This window comes from Cyprinodon tularosa, unplaced genomic scaffold (assembly GCF_016077235.1).
Source record: "Cyprinodon tularosa strain WSP-4 unplaced genomic scaffold, ASM1607723v1 ctg1100, whole genome shotgun sequence".
Lineage (NCBI taxonomy): Eukaryota > Metazoa > Chordata > Actinopteri > Cyprinodontiformes > Cyprinodontidae > Cyprinodon > Cyprinodon tularosa.
This window is the reverse complement of record NW_024037895.1, coordinates 128,638-143,737: the sequence shown is the minus strand read 5'-3', so window position 1 is coordinate 143,737 and position 15,100 is coordinate 128,638. Positions and strand designations below refer to the sequence as shown.

The 15,100-nt window shown below is 51.4% G+C and overlaps 1 protein-coding gene across 3 annotated transcripts in view; it reads left to right on the top strand.

Annotated features, from left to right (window-relative positions):
• LOC119791278 (netrin receptor UNC5D-like) overlaps positions 1–15,100 on the top strand; it is a 290,205-nt gene that overhangs the window by 214,897 nt on the left and 60,208 nt on the right. For all 3 annotated transcript variants that reach the window (XM_038297317.1, XM_038297308.1, XM_038297301.1), the window contains 2 exons: positions 3,129–3,314; positions 14,191–14,553. In XM_038297317.1, coding sequence (XP_038153245.1) covers positions 3,129–3,314; positions 14,191–14,553 — 549 coding nt within the window. The remainder of the gene's footprint in view (positions 1–3,128; positions 3,315–14,190; positions 14,554–15,100) is intronic.

Genomic DNA, 15,100 nt, shown 5'->3' with positions numbered 1-15,100 from the left:
AAAATAACGTCTAGACGTATTTACAATATAAATGCAATATAAAATGGATAAATAAAAGTAACAATATTTAGGTTTTTATTAAGAACAGAAGAGAAGCAGTTGTTGCAGGTTTGTCTCCATCACTGGTTTGATGTCTGAAGCCTGCAGAGACCAGAGGAGCACAGACACCTCGCTGGACTGGGAGGCCTGCAGCAGCAGGACGTGGTTCCTTCCTGTGGATCAAACCATCTGCAGCTGCAGGACGTGGTTCCTTCCTGTGGATCAAACCGTCTGCAGCAGCAGGACGTGGTTCCTTCCTGTGGATCAAACCATCTGCAGCAGCAGGACGTGGTTCCTTCCTGTGGATCAAACCGTCTGCAGCAGCAGGACGTGGTTCCTTCCTGTGGATCAAACCGTCTGCAGCAGCAGGACGTGGTTCCTTCCTGTGGATCAAACCATCTGCAGCAGCAGGACGTGGTTCCTTCCTGTGGATCAAACCATCTGCAGCAGCAGGACGTGGTTCCTTCCTGTGGATCAAACCGTCTGCAGCAGCAGGACGTGGTTCCTTCCTGTGGATCAAACCATCTGCAGCTGCAGGACGTGGTTCCTTCCTGTGGATCAAACCGTCTGCAGCAGCAGGACGTGGTTCCTTCCTGTGGATCAAACCATCTGCAGCAGCAGGACGTGGTTCCTTCCTGTGGATCAAACCATCTGCAGCTGCAGGACGTGGTTCCTTCCTGTGGATCAAACCATCTGCAGCTGCAGGACGTGGTTCCTTCCTGTGGATCAAACCATCTGCAGCTGCAGGACGTGGTTCCTTCCTGTGGATCAAACCATCTGCAGCAGCAGGACGTGGTTCCTTCCTGCGGATCGAACCATCTGCAGCTGCAGGACGTGGTTCCTTCCTGTGGATCAAACCATCTGCAGCTGCAGGACGTGGTTCCTTCCTGTGGATCAAACCATCTGCAGCTGCAGGACGTGGTTCCTTCCTGTGGATCAAACCATCTGCAGCTGCAGGACGTGGTTCCTTCCTGTGGATCAAACCATCTGCAGCTGCAGGACGTGGTTCCTTCCTGCGGATCAAACCATCTGCAGCTGCAGGACGTGGTTCCTTCCTGTGGATCAAACCATCTGCAGCTGCAGGACGTGGTTCCTTCCTGTGGATCAAACCATCTGCAGCAGCAGGACGTGGTTCCTTCCTGTGGATCAAACCATCTGCAGCTGCAGGACGTGGTTCCTTCCTGTGGATCAAACCATCTGCAGCAGCAGGACGTGGTTCCTTCCTGCGGATCAAACCATCTGCAGCTGCAGGACGTGGTTCCTTCCTGCGGATCGAACCATCTGCAGCTGCAGGACGTGGTTCCTTCCTGTGGATCAAACCATCTGCAGCTGCAGGACGTGGTTCCTTCCTGTGGATCAAACCATCTGCAGCAGCAGGACGTGGTTCCTTCCTGTGGATCGAACCATCTACAGCTGCAGGACGTGGTTCCTTCCTGTGGATCAAACCATCTGCAGCTGCAGGACGTGGTTCCTTCCTGTGGATCAAACCATCTGCAGCTGCAGGACGTGGTTCCTTCCTGTGGATCAAACCATCTGCAGCTGCAGGACGTGGTTCCTTCCTGCGGATCAAACCATCTGCAGCTGCAGGACGTGGTTCCTTCCTGTGGATCAAACCATCTGCAGCTGCAAGACATGGTTCCTTCCTGCGGATCGAACCATCTGCAGCTGCAGGACGTGGTTCCTTCCTGGGGATCAAACCATCTGCAGCTGCAGGACGTGGTTCCTTCCTGCGGATCGAACCATCTGCAGCTGCAGGACGTGGTTCCTTCCTGTGGATCGAACCGTCTGCAGCAGCAGGACGTGGTTCCTTCCTGTGGATCAAACCATCTGCAGCTGCAGGACGTGGTTCCTTCCTGTGGATCAAACCATCTGCAGCTGCAGGACGTGGTTCCTTCCTGTGGATCGAACCATCTGCAGCTGCAGGACGTGGTTCCTTCCTGCGGATCGAACCATCTGCAGCTGCAGGACGTGGTTCCTTCCTGCGGATCAAACCATCTGCAGCTGCAGGACGTGGTTCCTTCCTGGGGATCAAACCATCTGCAGCTGCAGGACGTGGTTCCTTCCTGCGGATCAAACCATCTGCAGCTGCAGGACGTGGTTCCTTCCTGTGGATCAAACCATCTGCAGCTGCAGGACGTGGTTCCTTCCTGCGGATCGAACCATCTGCAGCTGCAGGACGTGGTTCCTTCCTGTGGATCAAACCATCTGCAGCTGCAGGACGTGGTTCCTTCCTGTGGATCGAACCATCTGCAGCTGCAGGACGTGGTTCCTTCCTGTGGATCAAACCATCTGCAGCTGCAGGACGTGGTTCCTTCCTGCGGATCGAACCATCTGCAGCAGCAGGACGTGGTTCCTTCCTGCGGATCAAACCATCTGCAGCTGCAGGACGTGGTTCCTTCCTGTGGATCAAACCATCTGCAGCTGCAGGACGTGGTTCCTTCCTGTGGATCAAACCATCTGCAGCTTTATCCTTCTGCTCTTAGTGGCTTTATTCTCACTGTCCTGTTCTTAGCCGACCTCCTGATGTGACCTTCACAGATCTTATCTAAGAAGCTGGACTCCTGCTGCCTTCCCATCTAAACCCGTTGGACCAGTCTCTCCACCAGTTGGTGTAACTGGATGTTCTCTCCTGTCTGCATGTCACCATCATGTCCCCATGAATTAATGCTGTTATTGGTCCAAAGCGATGAAATCAGTAAATCTATCGGCGGTTAGAAAGAAAAATAATGATCTGCTTTCCTCAGATTCTCTGCATAAATTCAGTAAACTTGGTGTTATGTTTCCGTTCCACAATGCAGCTCATCCTCCCACACTTCAGGTGAGCTCTGCCTCCAGCAGCTCATGTTCACCATAAGCACAGAGGAGGAGGGATCTGCAGAGGTCACCTTTGTTTTCCTCGCTGGGAGTCGACACCTCCACGTTTCTCACTGACTTCAGCTCAACCTAAACTCACATATTTCCACTATTGGCATAAACAGATAAACACGCCTGGTTTTCTTTAACATATGACTAAAAACGGTCAGATTTAATGCCGTAACTTTAATAAATGGAAGTGAATTGATGTATTTCTGTTTTCTTCTGCCTCCCAGACATGGAGAACTCCATCGACGTGGCTCTGTACTCGGGCCTGGGAGCAGGATTATTCGCCGTGGTCATCCTCATCGTGGCGGTCATGTTGTACAGGAAGAGCCACAGCGACTATGGCGTTGATGTCATCGATTCCTCGGCTCTCACTGGGGGGTTCCAGTCTTTAAACTTCAAGACCAGCAGACCAGGTGAAGCTGCTACCAGGCTGAGATAAAAAAACATTCAACTTTTTCCCTCATGATGATACTTTTCATGGTAAAAGATCCACATTTGCTGAGAATAACTATATATATATTATTATTTTTAGTTCTTATCATCATCAGTCTTTGTACCCTTTTGTTTCCCTGGAAAGATTGAAAAATAGACTCCTTCATGTCTACAAAGTAGAAGTTAATGATGAACCTGAGCTCCTGAAAGCAGCAAACCTCGTTCAATATATGAAATAAAAGAAATCTAAATTTTCCAGTCTGATCCACAACATAAAACCCTCTGCAGAGCAGGAGGATATAATATTATTACTGGCCAATGAAAGCCTATTTATAAGAAGCTTCAATGCTAACATGAGGCGTTCACCAACAAACATGACGTTCGCTTCCAGAACCCTCAGATTACAGCAGACTACGTGGAACTGGATTACATTGAAGGCTTTTCCTCAGCTTACATTTAATCCGTGGTGGTAGGCAGCAAAATATATTTACTTTATTAATCTACGTTTGTACTTTTATTGAGTGTCTTTACTTCAGTAATTTTTTTATAACTTCATTTCCAGGAAGATTGTAGTTCCTTCTGGTTCAGCGTAGCTTTTGTTTTTCATCCATCATGGCGGATAGCCGCCATTAGGACTGAATCTGGACGCCACTGATCTACAGATTTATTATATTCCCCAGATATTATTAATAGTTTATGATTTTATTAAGGCGTTAGTTGTTGCCATGTGACCAAGTTGTTCAATTATATAAATGAAACTTCTGAATTCTTCATTTTATGTGCATAGAAGACGCTGCTCTGGTATTATAACTTTGTTAATTTCACAGTTTCAGCTTCTCTGTTCGTTTTATCGTCTCATTTCTACGTTTTTTGGCTCCTGAGGGACGGATAAACTGATGGGAGGGTCGTGATCTTGGCACTGCTGACTGGCTTGATTTCTCATTTCATTCACCTGCCTAGCTCCGCCCAGTTTCTCATTACAATTCATCTGATCCACCTCTTTCAGCCTCTCTTTAACCAGCTGTCAACCAGTCATCAGTGCCAGATTATTGTCAAGCCTTTGGTGAGGGTTATCTAGCATATCTGAGTGTTACTGATTGTCTGACCCGTTCTGCCTCTGGACCTCTGAGCCTTCCTGTTCTGATCTGTTTGACTGACCTGTCTTCGGACTCCTGCTGGATTCTTCCTGTTTACCAAACCTGGAACTGATTCCTGACGCTGTTCTGGATTTCCCTTTGGAACCTCTTTGGATCTCTAACCTCCTGGTTCTGAATCCTGAGCACGTCCTGGACACCGGCTTAAGCTTGGCCCTCTGGATTATCCTGCCTTCCTCTGCTTGGTCTGATCTCCTCCCTGTCCTCCGTCCTCTGGGACTTCAGCGTCTGGGACTCTCTGGACATGAAACCGCGTCTCGTTGGCAGCCGACCGGCTGGAACTAACCTCACCCTCTGCGCTCAGACTGAACTTTAGGCCCAGGTTAGTGACTCACATGTTCATAATCATCCTCCAGCAGATAGACGGGGTCACTAACCTGTTTCCTCCTGCAGAGGTTCCTGCCTTAGACGCTGTTCACTGCAGATCGATGGTTTTAAACGAGCTTTGGAGATATCTGACCGTCTGTCTGCCTTAAATACTGGGTCCTCTGTTCTGAGCCGTGACAGCGAGGGGCCGATTCAGACCCATTCATGATTGTTGGAATGTTTCAGGCTGCTGGCTCTTGGAAATAGTTCCTGTTGTTCAATACGGCGTCTTAGAAATGTGACATTATTGCCTCCAAACTGTTTGTCTATTCCAGATAAGCTCCTGGTAAGCATCATACTGAGGAAGCACAGGATGGGATGCATGCTGATTGGTCATTGGCTCAGTGCAGCTCATCTTCTTGCCTTGAAACACGCGGCAGACACAGCGTAGTGTGACAGGCGGATAAAGGAACGCCATCCGCTGACAATAGACTGCAGCCACAAGGAGGCGACGTCAGGAGAGAGCGTCAGCGCCATCGATGGCATCAGTTTGCATGAAGCAGAATGGGCCGCAGCCCCCCAATCGCTGTACGATTTATTCCTCCATAATCAGAGGAAGGACCTGTCCATCTATTTTGACAGACCTGCACCTCTGTTATTTTGCAGCAGGAGATAATCAATCTGTGATTGGCAGCAGCGCTGAGCCCGCCTCCCTGCGGACGGCCCGTCTCCTGTCAGTCTACCGACCCTCTGCATCAGATTACAGCAGCCTAAGCTGCTGATGGATAGATGGGAGGGGGTATGGACCAGCTAGCAGCAATTCCAGTTTTGTTGTGCGCAGCAATAGCTTCTGTCGTCCGTGTGACTGCGACTCCCAGCCTTCCAGCCTGCAGGCCTTCATATTACAGACACCACTGGGTCGCTGCGAGCGGTCGCCATGGTGGCGACAGGTGATCCATCCAGCCAACAGGAAGGAGAGGTAGCCATGCCCCCCCCCCCGATCAGTCTTTGTCCTGGGATTGGAAAGATGTGCTCCGTTCAGCAGCTCATCAATCTGTTTAAATGGAGCAGCTCTCTCTGCAGCCGGGTCCAGGTTCCCTGGGAATGTGGGGCTCTTTCTTTCTCCTATTGCTCAACGGGAACTTTTCTTTTAATCAAATTGTATTTAAATTACAGAGAGCTGCAAGGAAAAAGCTGTAAAGTCTTTGTTTGATTGGATTTATTAGTAACATTAAGGTCAAAAGAGAAAGAAGCAAAGTGCTTTAAAATCACTTTAAATGTTTTTGTGTCTGAAAGGCAGAGTGAAAGTTGGACCTGACCCCGTCTTTCCTCATTTCTTCTACTTCTGAGTGATTTTTAATCAGAGCTCCAATTCCAAACCGTCCCTCAAGGTTTTCAACCGCAGGAACATTTCATTAGCTCCTCTCAGCTCACTGCTGCCGTTCCTAAAGACGCCACAATCAGATCCCACCACAGGGGGGGTCCATTCAGCCCCTCGGATGTCGGCTGCTGACGTCCACCGGGGGGGACGGTTCCTGCAGAGATGATCCTCAAACTGCACTCGCTTAAAAAGAGATTTTATTTTAGGTTTTATTGTTTTATTTCGGGTTGAAAGTGAATCTTTGTCTGGAAGCTTCTTTATGATTTGCTTCCATTTAAATTGTCTAAAAGTTATTTTCCAAATATTTCCTGTAAGAACCAGAAGCTCTGCTGTGAACATGTCGACTGTGAGCAGGGAAAAGTACGGAAGAGGTTCCCAGAGTCGAGGTCGGGGCCCCTGAGGGTCAGCAGACAGTTTTCACATCGTTGTCATGTGGTTCCTGAGGCACATCTGGGAAAAAATATAAAATACTTTATAAATGTGTCATGAAATCAGCAGGTGTAACAGTTATTTCTTTGGATATTGATCTCATAGATGATTGAAATATTGAATTAAGCTGTAAAACGCTGAAATAAATAATTCAATGTCTGATTATAAAGTTAAATGCATTTAAAGGGAGAATTAAATGATTAAAATAATTATTTCTTCTTCTAATAAAATTTCTTCAGCTGAGGTGTTTAAATAAATGGAAAGTAATTAATTGTATCTTCAGGTGATTTCCAGTCTGCTGCTTTGTTATTTTTAGGCTCACAGGCTGAAATATTCAGGAAGTTTTGCTCCATGATATAAATGTGTTAAAAACAAACAAAATATCATGAATCAACGATCAGATGTTTGTCGATTGTTAATAAAGTCAATAATATATAAAACAAACCAAGTTTCTCATCTGGAGAACAAACAGAGAAAAGATATAAAGACTTAAAAGGTTTAAATGCTGAGAAGGTCGGCACTAAAAAGCAGGCATTTATGGGATGAACGGGACCAGCTGGTAGTAAGGGAACAGCAGGAAAGCAGAATCTAAAGGTGGATCCATGACCAAGCAAAGGTTGGTAGGAATCAGCAGACCAACGGCTGAAACGCTGCTCAAGAGAACTACGGATAAAACAGGAAGTAAGGAGGAAGTTTCCTGACCAAACCTCAGCAAAACGTCAAAAATGCAAAAATCAAACCCAGAAAAGCAGGAGAGTAAAACCGATACTGTGATGCTAACAAAGATGTCAACTTTGCTGCCGTTTCTGCCAGTTTATTGGTAACTTTCACCTCCTTTCACCTTTTTGTTTGCGTTCTGAAATGATTGATGGAAATAGAAGCAATGAATCCCTTTTTCAGTGTTAAATGACAGCAAAGTTATTAAAATATTTATGTATCTTTATTTATATAACAACAATTTTCTGTTAGTTTGACTGCGGGATGAAATAGAGCATGGCCGCCTCCACAAAGCAGATCCCGTCTCTGGTAATTAATGATGATCCTAAAAATAAAGGACATTAGCCTCCCGCTCTGCAGCCCTCGCCAGGCAGCAGCTGGGCAGCAAGGACTCAGTGACTTCGCCGTTATCTTGGTGCTGCTGCCAGATCGCTGCGGCGCGCCGCTCCCTCTGTTTGTCTCCACCTTTGATGGCCACAGATGAAGACCTGACCCCCCCACCCTCATCTACAAACACACCCTCCCTCTCTAACACACACAGCGGGGGCTAAAGGACTCCTCTCATTGACAGAGCAGACCTCTGCTGGCCTCCTTCTTCTCCTTCAGGAGGAGAACTGCTGGTCCTGAGGAGCTGCCTCCAGCAGATGGATGATGGAGATCAAGCTGTGTGTGTTTGGTAATTAAATGTGACGCCCCGACCTTCTGTCCAGGTCTGCAGCTTTGCTCCTCATTCACCGCTGAACGCGCAGCTTGACCTTCGATGGTCGGCCGCTGAGCTGCCAGAGAAAATAAAAACTCTAGTTTCTGTTTCAGCCAGAAGGTTTCAGAGAATTCAACATTTTTACATGTTTGCTGTTTTTAAAATGACTCACATTCATTTAGCAGGACCTCACAGAGGTTTCCACTCCACACATTTCAACACGTTGAAAATACACTACCTGGCCAAAAAAAAAGGTCACTCACTCTAATACTTTGTTGGTCCGCCTTTAGCTGTGATTAAGGCACGCATTCGCTGTGGCGTTGTTTCGATAAGCTTCTGCAATGTCAAAGTATTTATTTCCATCCAGTGTTGCATTAAATTTTCACCAAGATCTTGCATTGATGATGGTAGAGTCTGACCGCTGCGCAAAGCCCTCTCTAGCACATCCCAAAGATTCTCAGTGGGGTTGAGGTCTGGACTCTGTGGTGGCCAATCCATGTGTGAAAATGATGAGTCATGCTTCCGGAACCAGTCGTTCACCATTGAGCCCGATGAATCCTGGCATTGTCATCTTGGAATATGCCATCAGGGAAAGTCCATTGATGGAATAACCTGGTCATTCAGGATATTCAGGGAGTCAGTTGACCTCATTCTTTGAGCTCATCCTGTTGCTGAACCTAGACCTGAGCAACTGCAGCAACCCCAGATCATAACCCCGCCCCCACAGGCTTGTACAGTAGGCTCTAGGCATGGTGGGTGCATCACTTCACCTGCCTCTCTTCTTACCCTGATTGGCCCATCACTCTGGAACAATCTGGACTCATCAGACCACATGACCTTCTTCCATTGCTCCACAGTCCAATCTTTATGCTCTCTAGCAAACTGAAGCCTTTTTCTCACTGATTAGTGGTTTTCTTACGGCTACACAGCTGTTCAGTCCCAATCCCTTGAGTTCCCTTCGCATTGTGTGTGTGGAAATGCTCTTATTTTCAGTATTAAACATAGCCCTGAGTTCTACTGTTGTTTTTCTTCCATTTGATCTCACCACACCTTTAAGTGATCGCCGATCACCATCATTCAGGATTTTTTTCTGGCCACATTTCTTCCTTGAAGATGATGGGTCCCCACTATCCTTCCAGTTTTTAATAATGCGTTGGACAGTTCTTCACCCAGTTTTAGTAGTTTCTGCATCTCTTTAGATGTTTTCTCTGCTTGTGTCATGAACGGTGATTGTGTGGAGGACCCAAACGCAGAGACCAGTAGGCAGAGGTGAATAAAGCCTGTTTATTCTGGTTCACAGAACCAGGAAATTGGCAGCAGGTGCTTGGCAGGACAGAGAAACAGAGGAAGGGAGGACACAAGAGGGCAGCAGAGGACAACAAATGGATAACAGGAACAATCAGACCAGGACCATGACAGTACCCCCCACCTAAGGGCGGATCCCAGACGCCCTAAAATGTCCAGAAACTAAAAACAACCCACCCAGGGTGGGCGGAGGGGGAATCAGGCACAAAAACAGAACAGAGTCCGAAAATCAAAACAACCCACCCAGGGTGGGCGAGGGAAACAAAAAGTCTCTGGAGACCGGCCGTGGGGCCGGAGCTGAGAGAGACGCTCTGGAGGCCGGCGTCTCCAATGCAGCAGGAACCTAGGAGGAGGACGCCGCCTCCGCTTCAGCAGGATGCGCCGAGGAGGACGCCGCCTCCGCTTCTGTTGCTCTGCAACAGGCTCAGAGGGAGCCGTCGACAGCGGCTCTGGAACAGCCTCAGAGGGAGCCGTCGACTGCGGCTCTGGAACAGCCTCAGACTGGGCCGCCCACCGCGGCTCAGGAACAGGATCAGACGAGGCCGCCCACCGCGCCTCAGGAACAGGATCAGACGAGGCCGCCCACCGCGCCTCAGGAACAGGATCAGACGAGGCCGCCCACCGCGGCTCAGGAACAGGACCAGACGAGGCCGCCCACCGCGCCTCAGGAACAGGATCAGACGAGGCCGCCCACCGCGGCTCAGGAACAGGACCAGACGAGGCCGCCCACCACGGCTCACGAACAGGATCAGACGAGGCCGCCCACTGCGGCTCAGGAACAGGATCAGACGAGGCCTCCCACCGCGGCTCACGAACAGGATCAGACGAGGCCGCCCACCGCGGCTCAGGAACAGGATCAGACGAGGCCGCCCACCGCGCCTCAGGAACAGGATCAGACGAGGCCGCCCACAGCGCCTCAGGAACAGGATCAGACGAGGCCGCCCACCGCGGCTCAGGAACAGGATCAGACGAGGCCGCCCACCGCGCCTCAGGAACAGGATCAGACGAGGCCGCCCACTGCGGCTCAGGAACAGGACCAGACGAGGCCGCCCACTGCGGCTCAGGAACAGGATCAGACTGGGCCGCCCACCGCGGCTCACGAACAGGATCAGACGAGGCCGCCCACCGCGGCTCAGGAATAGGATCAGACGAGGCCGCCCACCGCGCCTCAGGAACAGGATCAGACGAGGCCCCCCACAGCGCCTCAGGAACAGGATCAGACGAGGCCGCCCACCGCGGCTCAGGAACAGGATCAGACGAGGCCGCCCACTGCGGCTCAGGAACAGGACCAGACGAGGCCGCCCACTGCGGCTCAGGAACAGGATCAGACGAGGCCGCCCACCACGGCTCACGAACAGGATCAGACGAGGCCGCCCACTGCGGCTCAGGAACAGGATCAGACGAGGCCGCCCACCGCGGCTCACGAACAGGATCAGACGAGGCCGCCCACCGCGGCTCAGGAACAGGATCAGACGAGGCCGCCCACCGCGCCTCAGGAACAGGATCAGACGAGGCCGCCCACAGCGCCTCAGGAACAGGATCAGACGAGGCCGCCCACCGCGGCTCAGGAACAGGATCAGACGAGGCCGCCCACCGCGCCTCAGGAACAGGATCAGACGAGGCCGCCCACTGCGGCTCAGGAACAGGACCAGACGAGGCCGCCCACTGCGGCTCAGGAACAGGATCAGACTGGGCCGCCCACCGCGGCTCACGAACAGGATCAGACGAGGCCGCCCACCGCGGCTCAGGAATAGGATCAGACGAGGCCGCCCACCGCGCCTCAGGAACAGGATCAGACGAGGCCCCCCACAGCGCCTCAGGAACAGGATCAGACGAGGCCGCCCACCGCGGCTCAGGAACAGGATCAGACGAGGCCGCCCACTGCGGCTCAGGAACAGGATCAGACGAGGCCGCCCACCGCGGCTCAGGAACAGGACCAGACGAGGCCGCCCACCGCGGCTCAGGAACAGGATCAGACGAGGCCGCCCACCGCGGCTCAGGAACAGGACCAGACGAGGCCGCCCACCGCGGCTCAGGAACAGGACCAGACGAGGCCGCCCACTGCGGCTCAGGAACAGGATCAGGCTCGGACGGGGCCGCCCACTGCGGCTCAGGAACAGGTTCAGACGAGGCCGGGGCCGCCCACTGCGGCTCAGGAACAGGATCAGGCTCGGACGGGGCCGCCCGCTGCGGCTCAGGAACAGCCTCCGAAGGGGCCGCCCACTGCGGCACAGGAACCACCATGGAGGGGGCCTTGAAGGCTAGGGGTGCCCGCTGAGGTGCCTTGGAGGCCTGGAGCGCTCGCTTAGGGGCCTTGGAGGCTTGAAGCGCCCGCAGAGGGGCCTTGGAGGCTTGGAGCCCCCGTCGAGGGGCTCTTGGAGCTGATGGCAGTGGCAGGAACAAAAAAAATCTTCTCTCTCCCCATAAAAAAAGCTCCACAGGTCAGACTCCTGTATATGGGGAGGGCTGAGGAGTTCACATGCCTGGTTCTCTGCTGGGTCCATGTTGTTGGCTGGATCCTTCTGTCATGAACGGTGTTTGTGTGGAGGACCCAAACGCAGAGACCAGTAGGCAGAGGTGAATAAAGCCTGTTTATTCTGGTTCACAGAACCAGGGGCAGGAATCAGAGTCCAACAGAAAAACAGCAAACGAACCTGAACCAAGGAGACATCAGGGATAAATCAAACTAGAAGCCAGGGAGAGACGAGACAGGGCAGGCAGATAACAGACAGGAAGCCAGGCGGGATGTTTGACGAGGATCCAGCAAACAGGAGCTGAACAGGGAGGGCTTTTAAAGGAGACAGAGACAGAGAGAGAGCTGACGAGGAAATTGGCAGCAGGTGCTTGGCAGGACAGAGAAACAGAGGAAGGGAGGACACAAGAGGGCAGCAGAGGACAACAAATGGATAACAGGAACAATCAGACCAGGACCATGACAGCTTGATGCATGCCAGTGATTTGACCCTTCTCAAACAGACGAACATCTTTTCCACGGGATGTGTCTTTCCACACGGTAATTTCTGCCCTTTTTGGGCCGATTCTGCGGTCGGGCGAGAATTTATTGGATCTGGGCGAGTTTCAGCTTCATGGTGCGTCCTGCGTCGTGTCGTATACTGGGGGTAACGAGGGGCAGTTAGCCTCTCATGACCTCCTCCCCATCAGGAATCATTCAGGTGTTGGTGGTAAATCCTGCTGTTGAAGCAGAGCTACCAGCCCATTTACCAGAACCTCGCGCTCTGCACATGTGCAAACAAGGGATTCTTCTCTTCTTCTTCCAGATTGACGAGTCCGACCAGCGCCGTCTCTCGGCGGTGAGTCTGATGTGCGGTTTTTGGACGTACAGTTTGAGCTGTAGCTGCGTGCAACGATTGAAAATATGGTGCAGCGTACGCCCGGCTTTAAAGGAGGAGTCTTCTCCAGCCTGGTCAGCTGGTGGGACCCCTGAGGCAGCAAGCAGGTGTGGTGAAGCGCCACGCTGCCCTCTGCTGGGGCCGTCAGAGAGGCAAAAACTCAGTCCTGGAAGGAGTTTGGAGAGTCCATGGATAAAGACTATTAGTCGGCCTGTGAGGAAAACTGGCAAACATCCAGCAGAAGCAGTGCAGGGCTTCCATGGCGGTTAAGAGACCGAGCTCCGTTCATCACCCAGGCTAAAGTCACTGAGGTGGTCAGAAACCCTCCATGGAGGCAAGTCTTCATTGGAGGATGTGATCCACGTGGAGAACCTCAGGTCTCTGGATGCTGCTTTGCTCTGATGGTTGGAGCAGCGCTTCAGAAATCCAGTGGAGGTCTGTGGGACAGCGGCCCTGGATGGGCAGACCGCCATGGTGGATCCCCTCCATGGGAGGGGGGACCAGAGGGTATGTTCCCACTATAGGGGGCCAGACTGGCCAATGCCAGGGTGTGGGAGAGGAGAGGCTGCTGATTGGAGAACCTTGGCTTCAGGAGGAGCAGTGAGGTTCTGGTTCTGGCTGTGGATCAGTGGTGCTCTGCAGGAGGCTCCAGGGTTCATGGGACTTTACCCAACTGGTCCTCAGATGTTTGGTGGACCTGGAGAAAGCATTTGACCGAGTCCCTCTGGGTGTTCCAGGAGTACAGAGTCAGGATCAGTGCTGCTGCTGCTCTAATGCAGACGCTGCATCATCTGCTGTGGTTCAGAGAGCTGAGAGAAAAGGCAAAGCTCTGATTTAGCAGCCGCTCTACATTCCTGCCCTCATCCTCTGGATCAGGACCCAAAGAACCAGATCCTGGATCCAGGCTTCCTCTGCAGGGAGGCTGGGCTCTCCCTCAGAGAGAGGGTGAGGAGCTCAGTCATCAGGGAGAGGCTCAGAGCTGCTGCTCCTCCACATCCAGAGGAGGATCAGACATCTCCTCCTGGACGCCTCCAAGACAGAAAATATCAAATATTTCAACAACTTAAAGCTTTTCTGCAGCAAACATGGAGAAAAGGTGAAACTTGACGTGTTTGGATGGAGTCTGTGTCAGAAGATGACGTCCCTGAACGCATCATCCATCTGTGAGAGATGATAGTGACCAATGAACATCTTTATGTGTCAGAAAAGCCTAAACCTAAACAAAGGTTAACCTAAAATCAGCTTATTAATCAATTCCATGAATTCATCAGATGTTTAAAGCACAGAAACAGAAACATATTTCATTTAGTTTCCTGGGATCTTGTTCTGTTATCACAGCAAATTGACTTTTTAAGATTTAAAACACAATAATGAGTCATAAAGAAGCAACTGGGCTTAATTCTGCTATATTGAGGCTGTGATTAGATCTGTGAAGGGAAGCGATCATTGAGCTGAATAATTGTTTAGCCGTCATTGAAGAGATGGTTTAGGTGACGCCGTCTCTCCTCTCTACAGGAAACCCGCTGCTGCTCAACTCCTCCATGCAGCCGGACATGACAGTGGGGCCGACGTACAGCACGCCGCTCTGCTTCCACGCCGCCGCCGACAAGGAGCTCTTTGACCCCCTGCCGGACATCAAGGTCAAAGTTCAGAGCTCCTTCATGGTGTCCCTGAGTGTGGCCCAACGAGCCGAGTTCCACGCCAAAGCGCCCGGCGAGTCTCACCCGCAGGACCACGGCTGTGATTTCTGTAGCACTGTGGACAAACGCAAGAAAGTCCCGCCGATGCTGAACGGGCCCCTGAGCGCCGGCAGGGAGCAGCTGAGGACCAGCGGCGTGTTCAGCCATGCGGGAGGACGGCTGGTGGTGCCGAACACAGGTGAGCGTTACCTGGAGTGAGATTAAAAGTCAGGATTAGTTAATAATCCGGAGTAAAGAGCAGCTTCAGTCCCATCGGGTCAGTCTCTCTCAGGCTGCACAGACTGAGCATCACAGCCGTCAGGGGGCGGAGCTAGATGGGGGGCCAGGGGTGGCCACCCTTAGCCAATCATTGGCCAACCCTGCAGCCACCATTTTCCCCTCTAATGCAGACGGTGGCAGCAGTAATACTCTCAAGTGGAATATTCAAAACATTTTAACTTTTCATAATAATTATAAAACCAAAACACTGTGTCAGGATTAGGTGTTGGTTTGCGGACCCAAATGCAGAGGCAAGTAGGCAGAGGTGAATTTAGGTGGGTTTAATGACGTTCACAGGAACTGAGTTAGGAATCAAAAAATCCAACAGAAATAACAAACGAACCAGAACCAAGGAGACATCAGGGGAAAACCAAACTCTAGGAGTCAGGGAGAGACGAGGAAAGCAGACAGACGTTAGACGAGGATCCAGCAAACAGGAACTGAAGAGGGAGGCTTTTAAAGGGGAC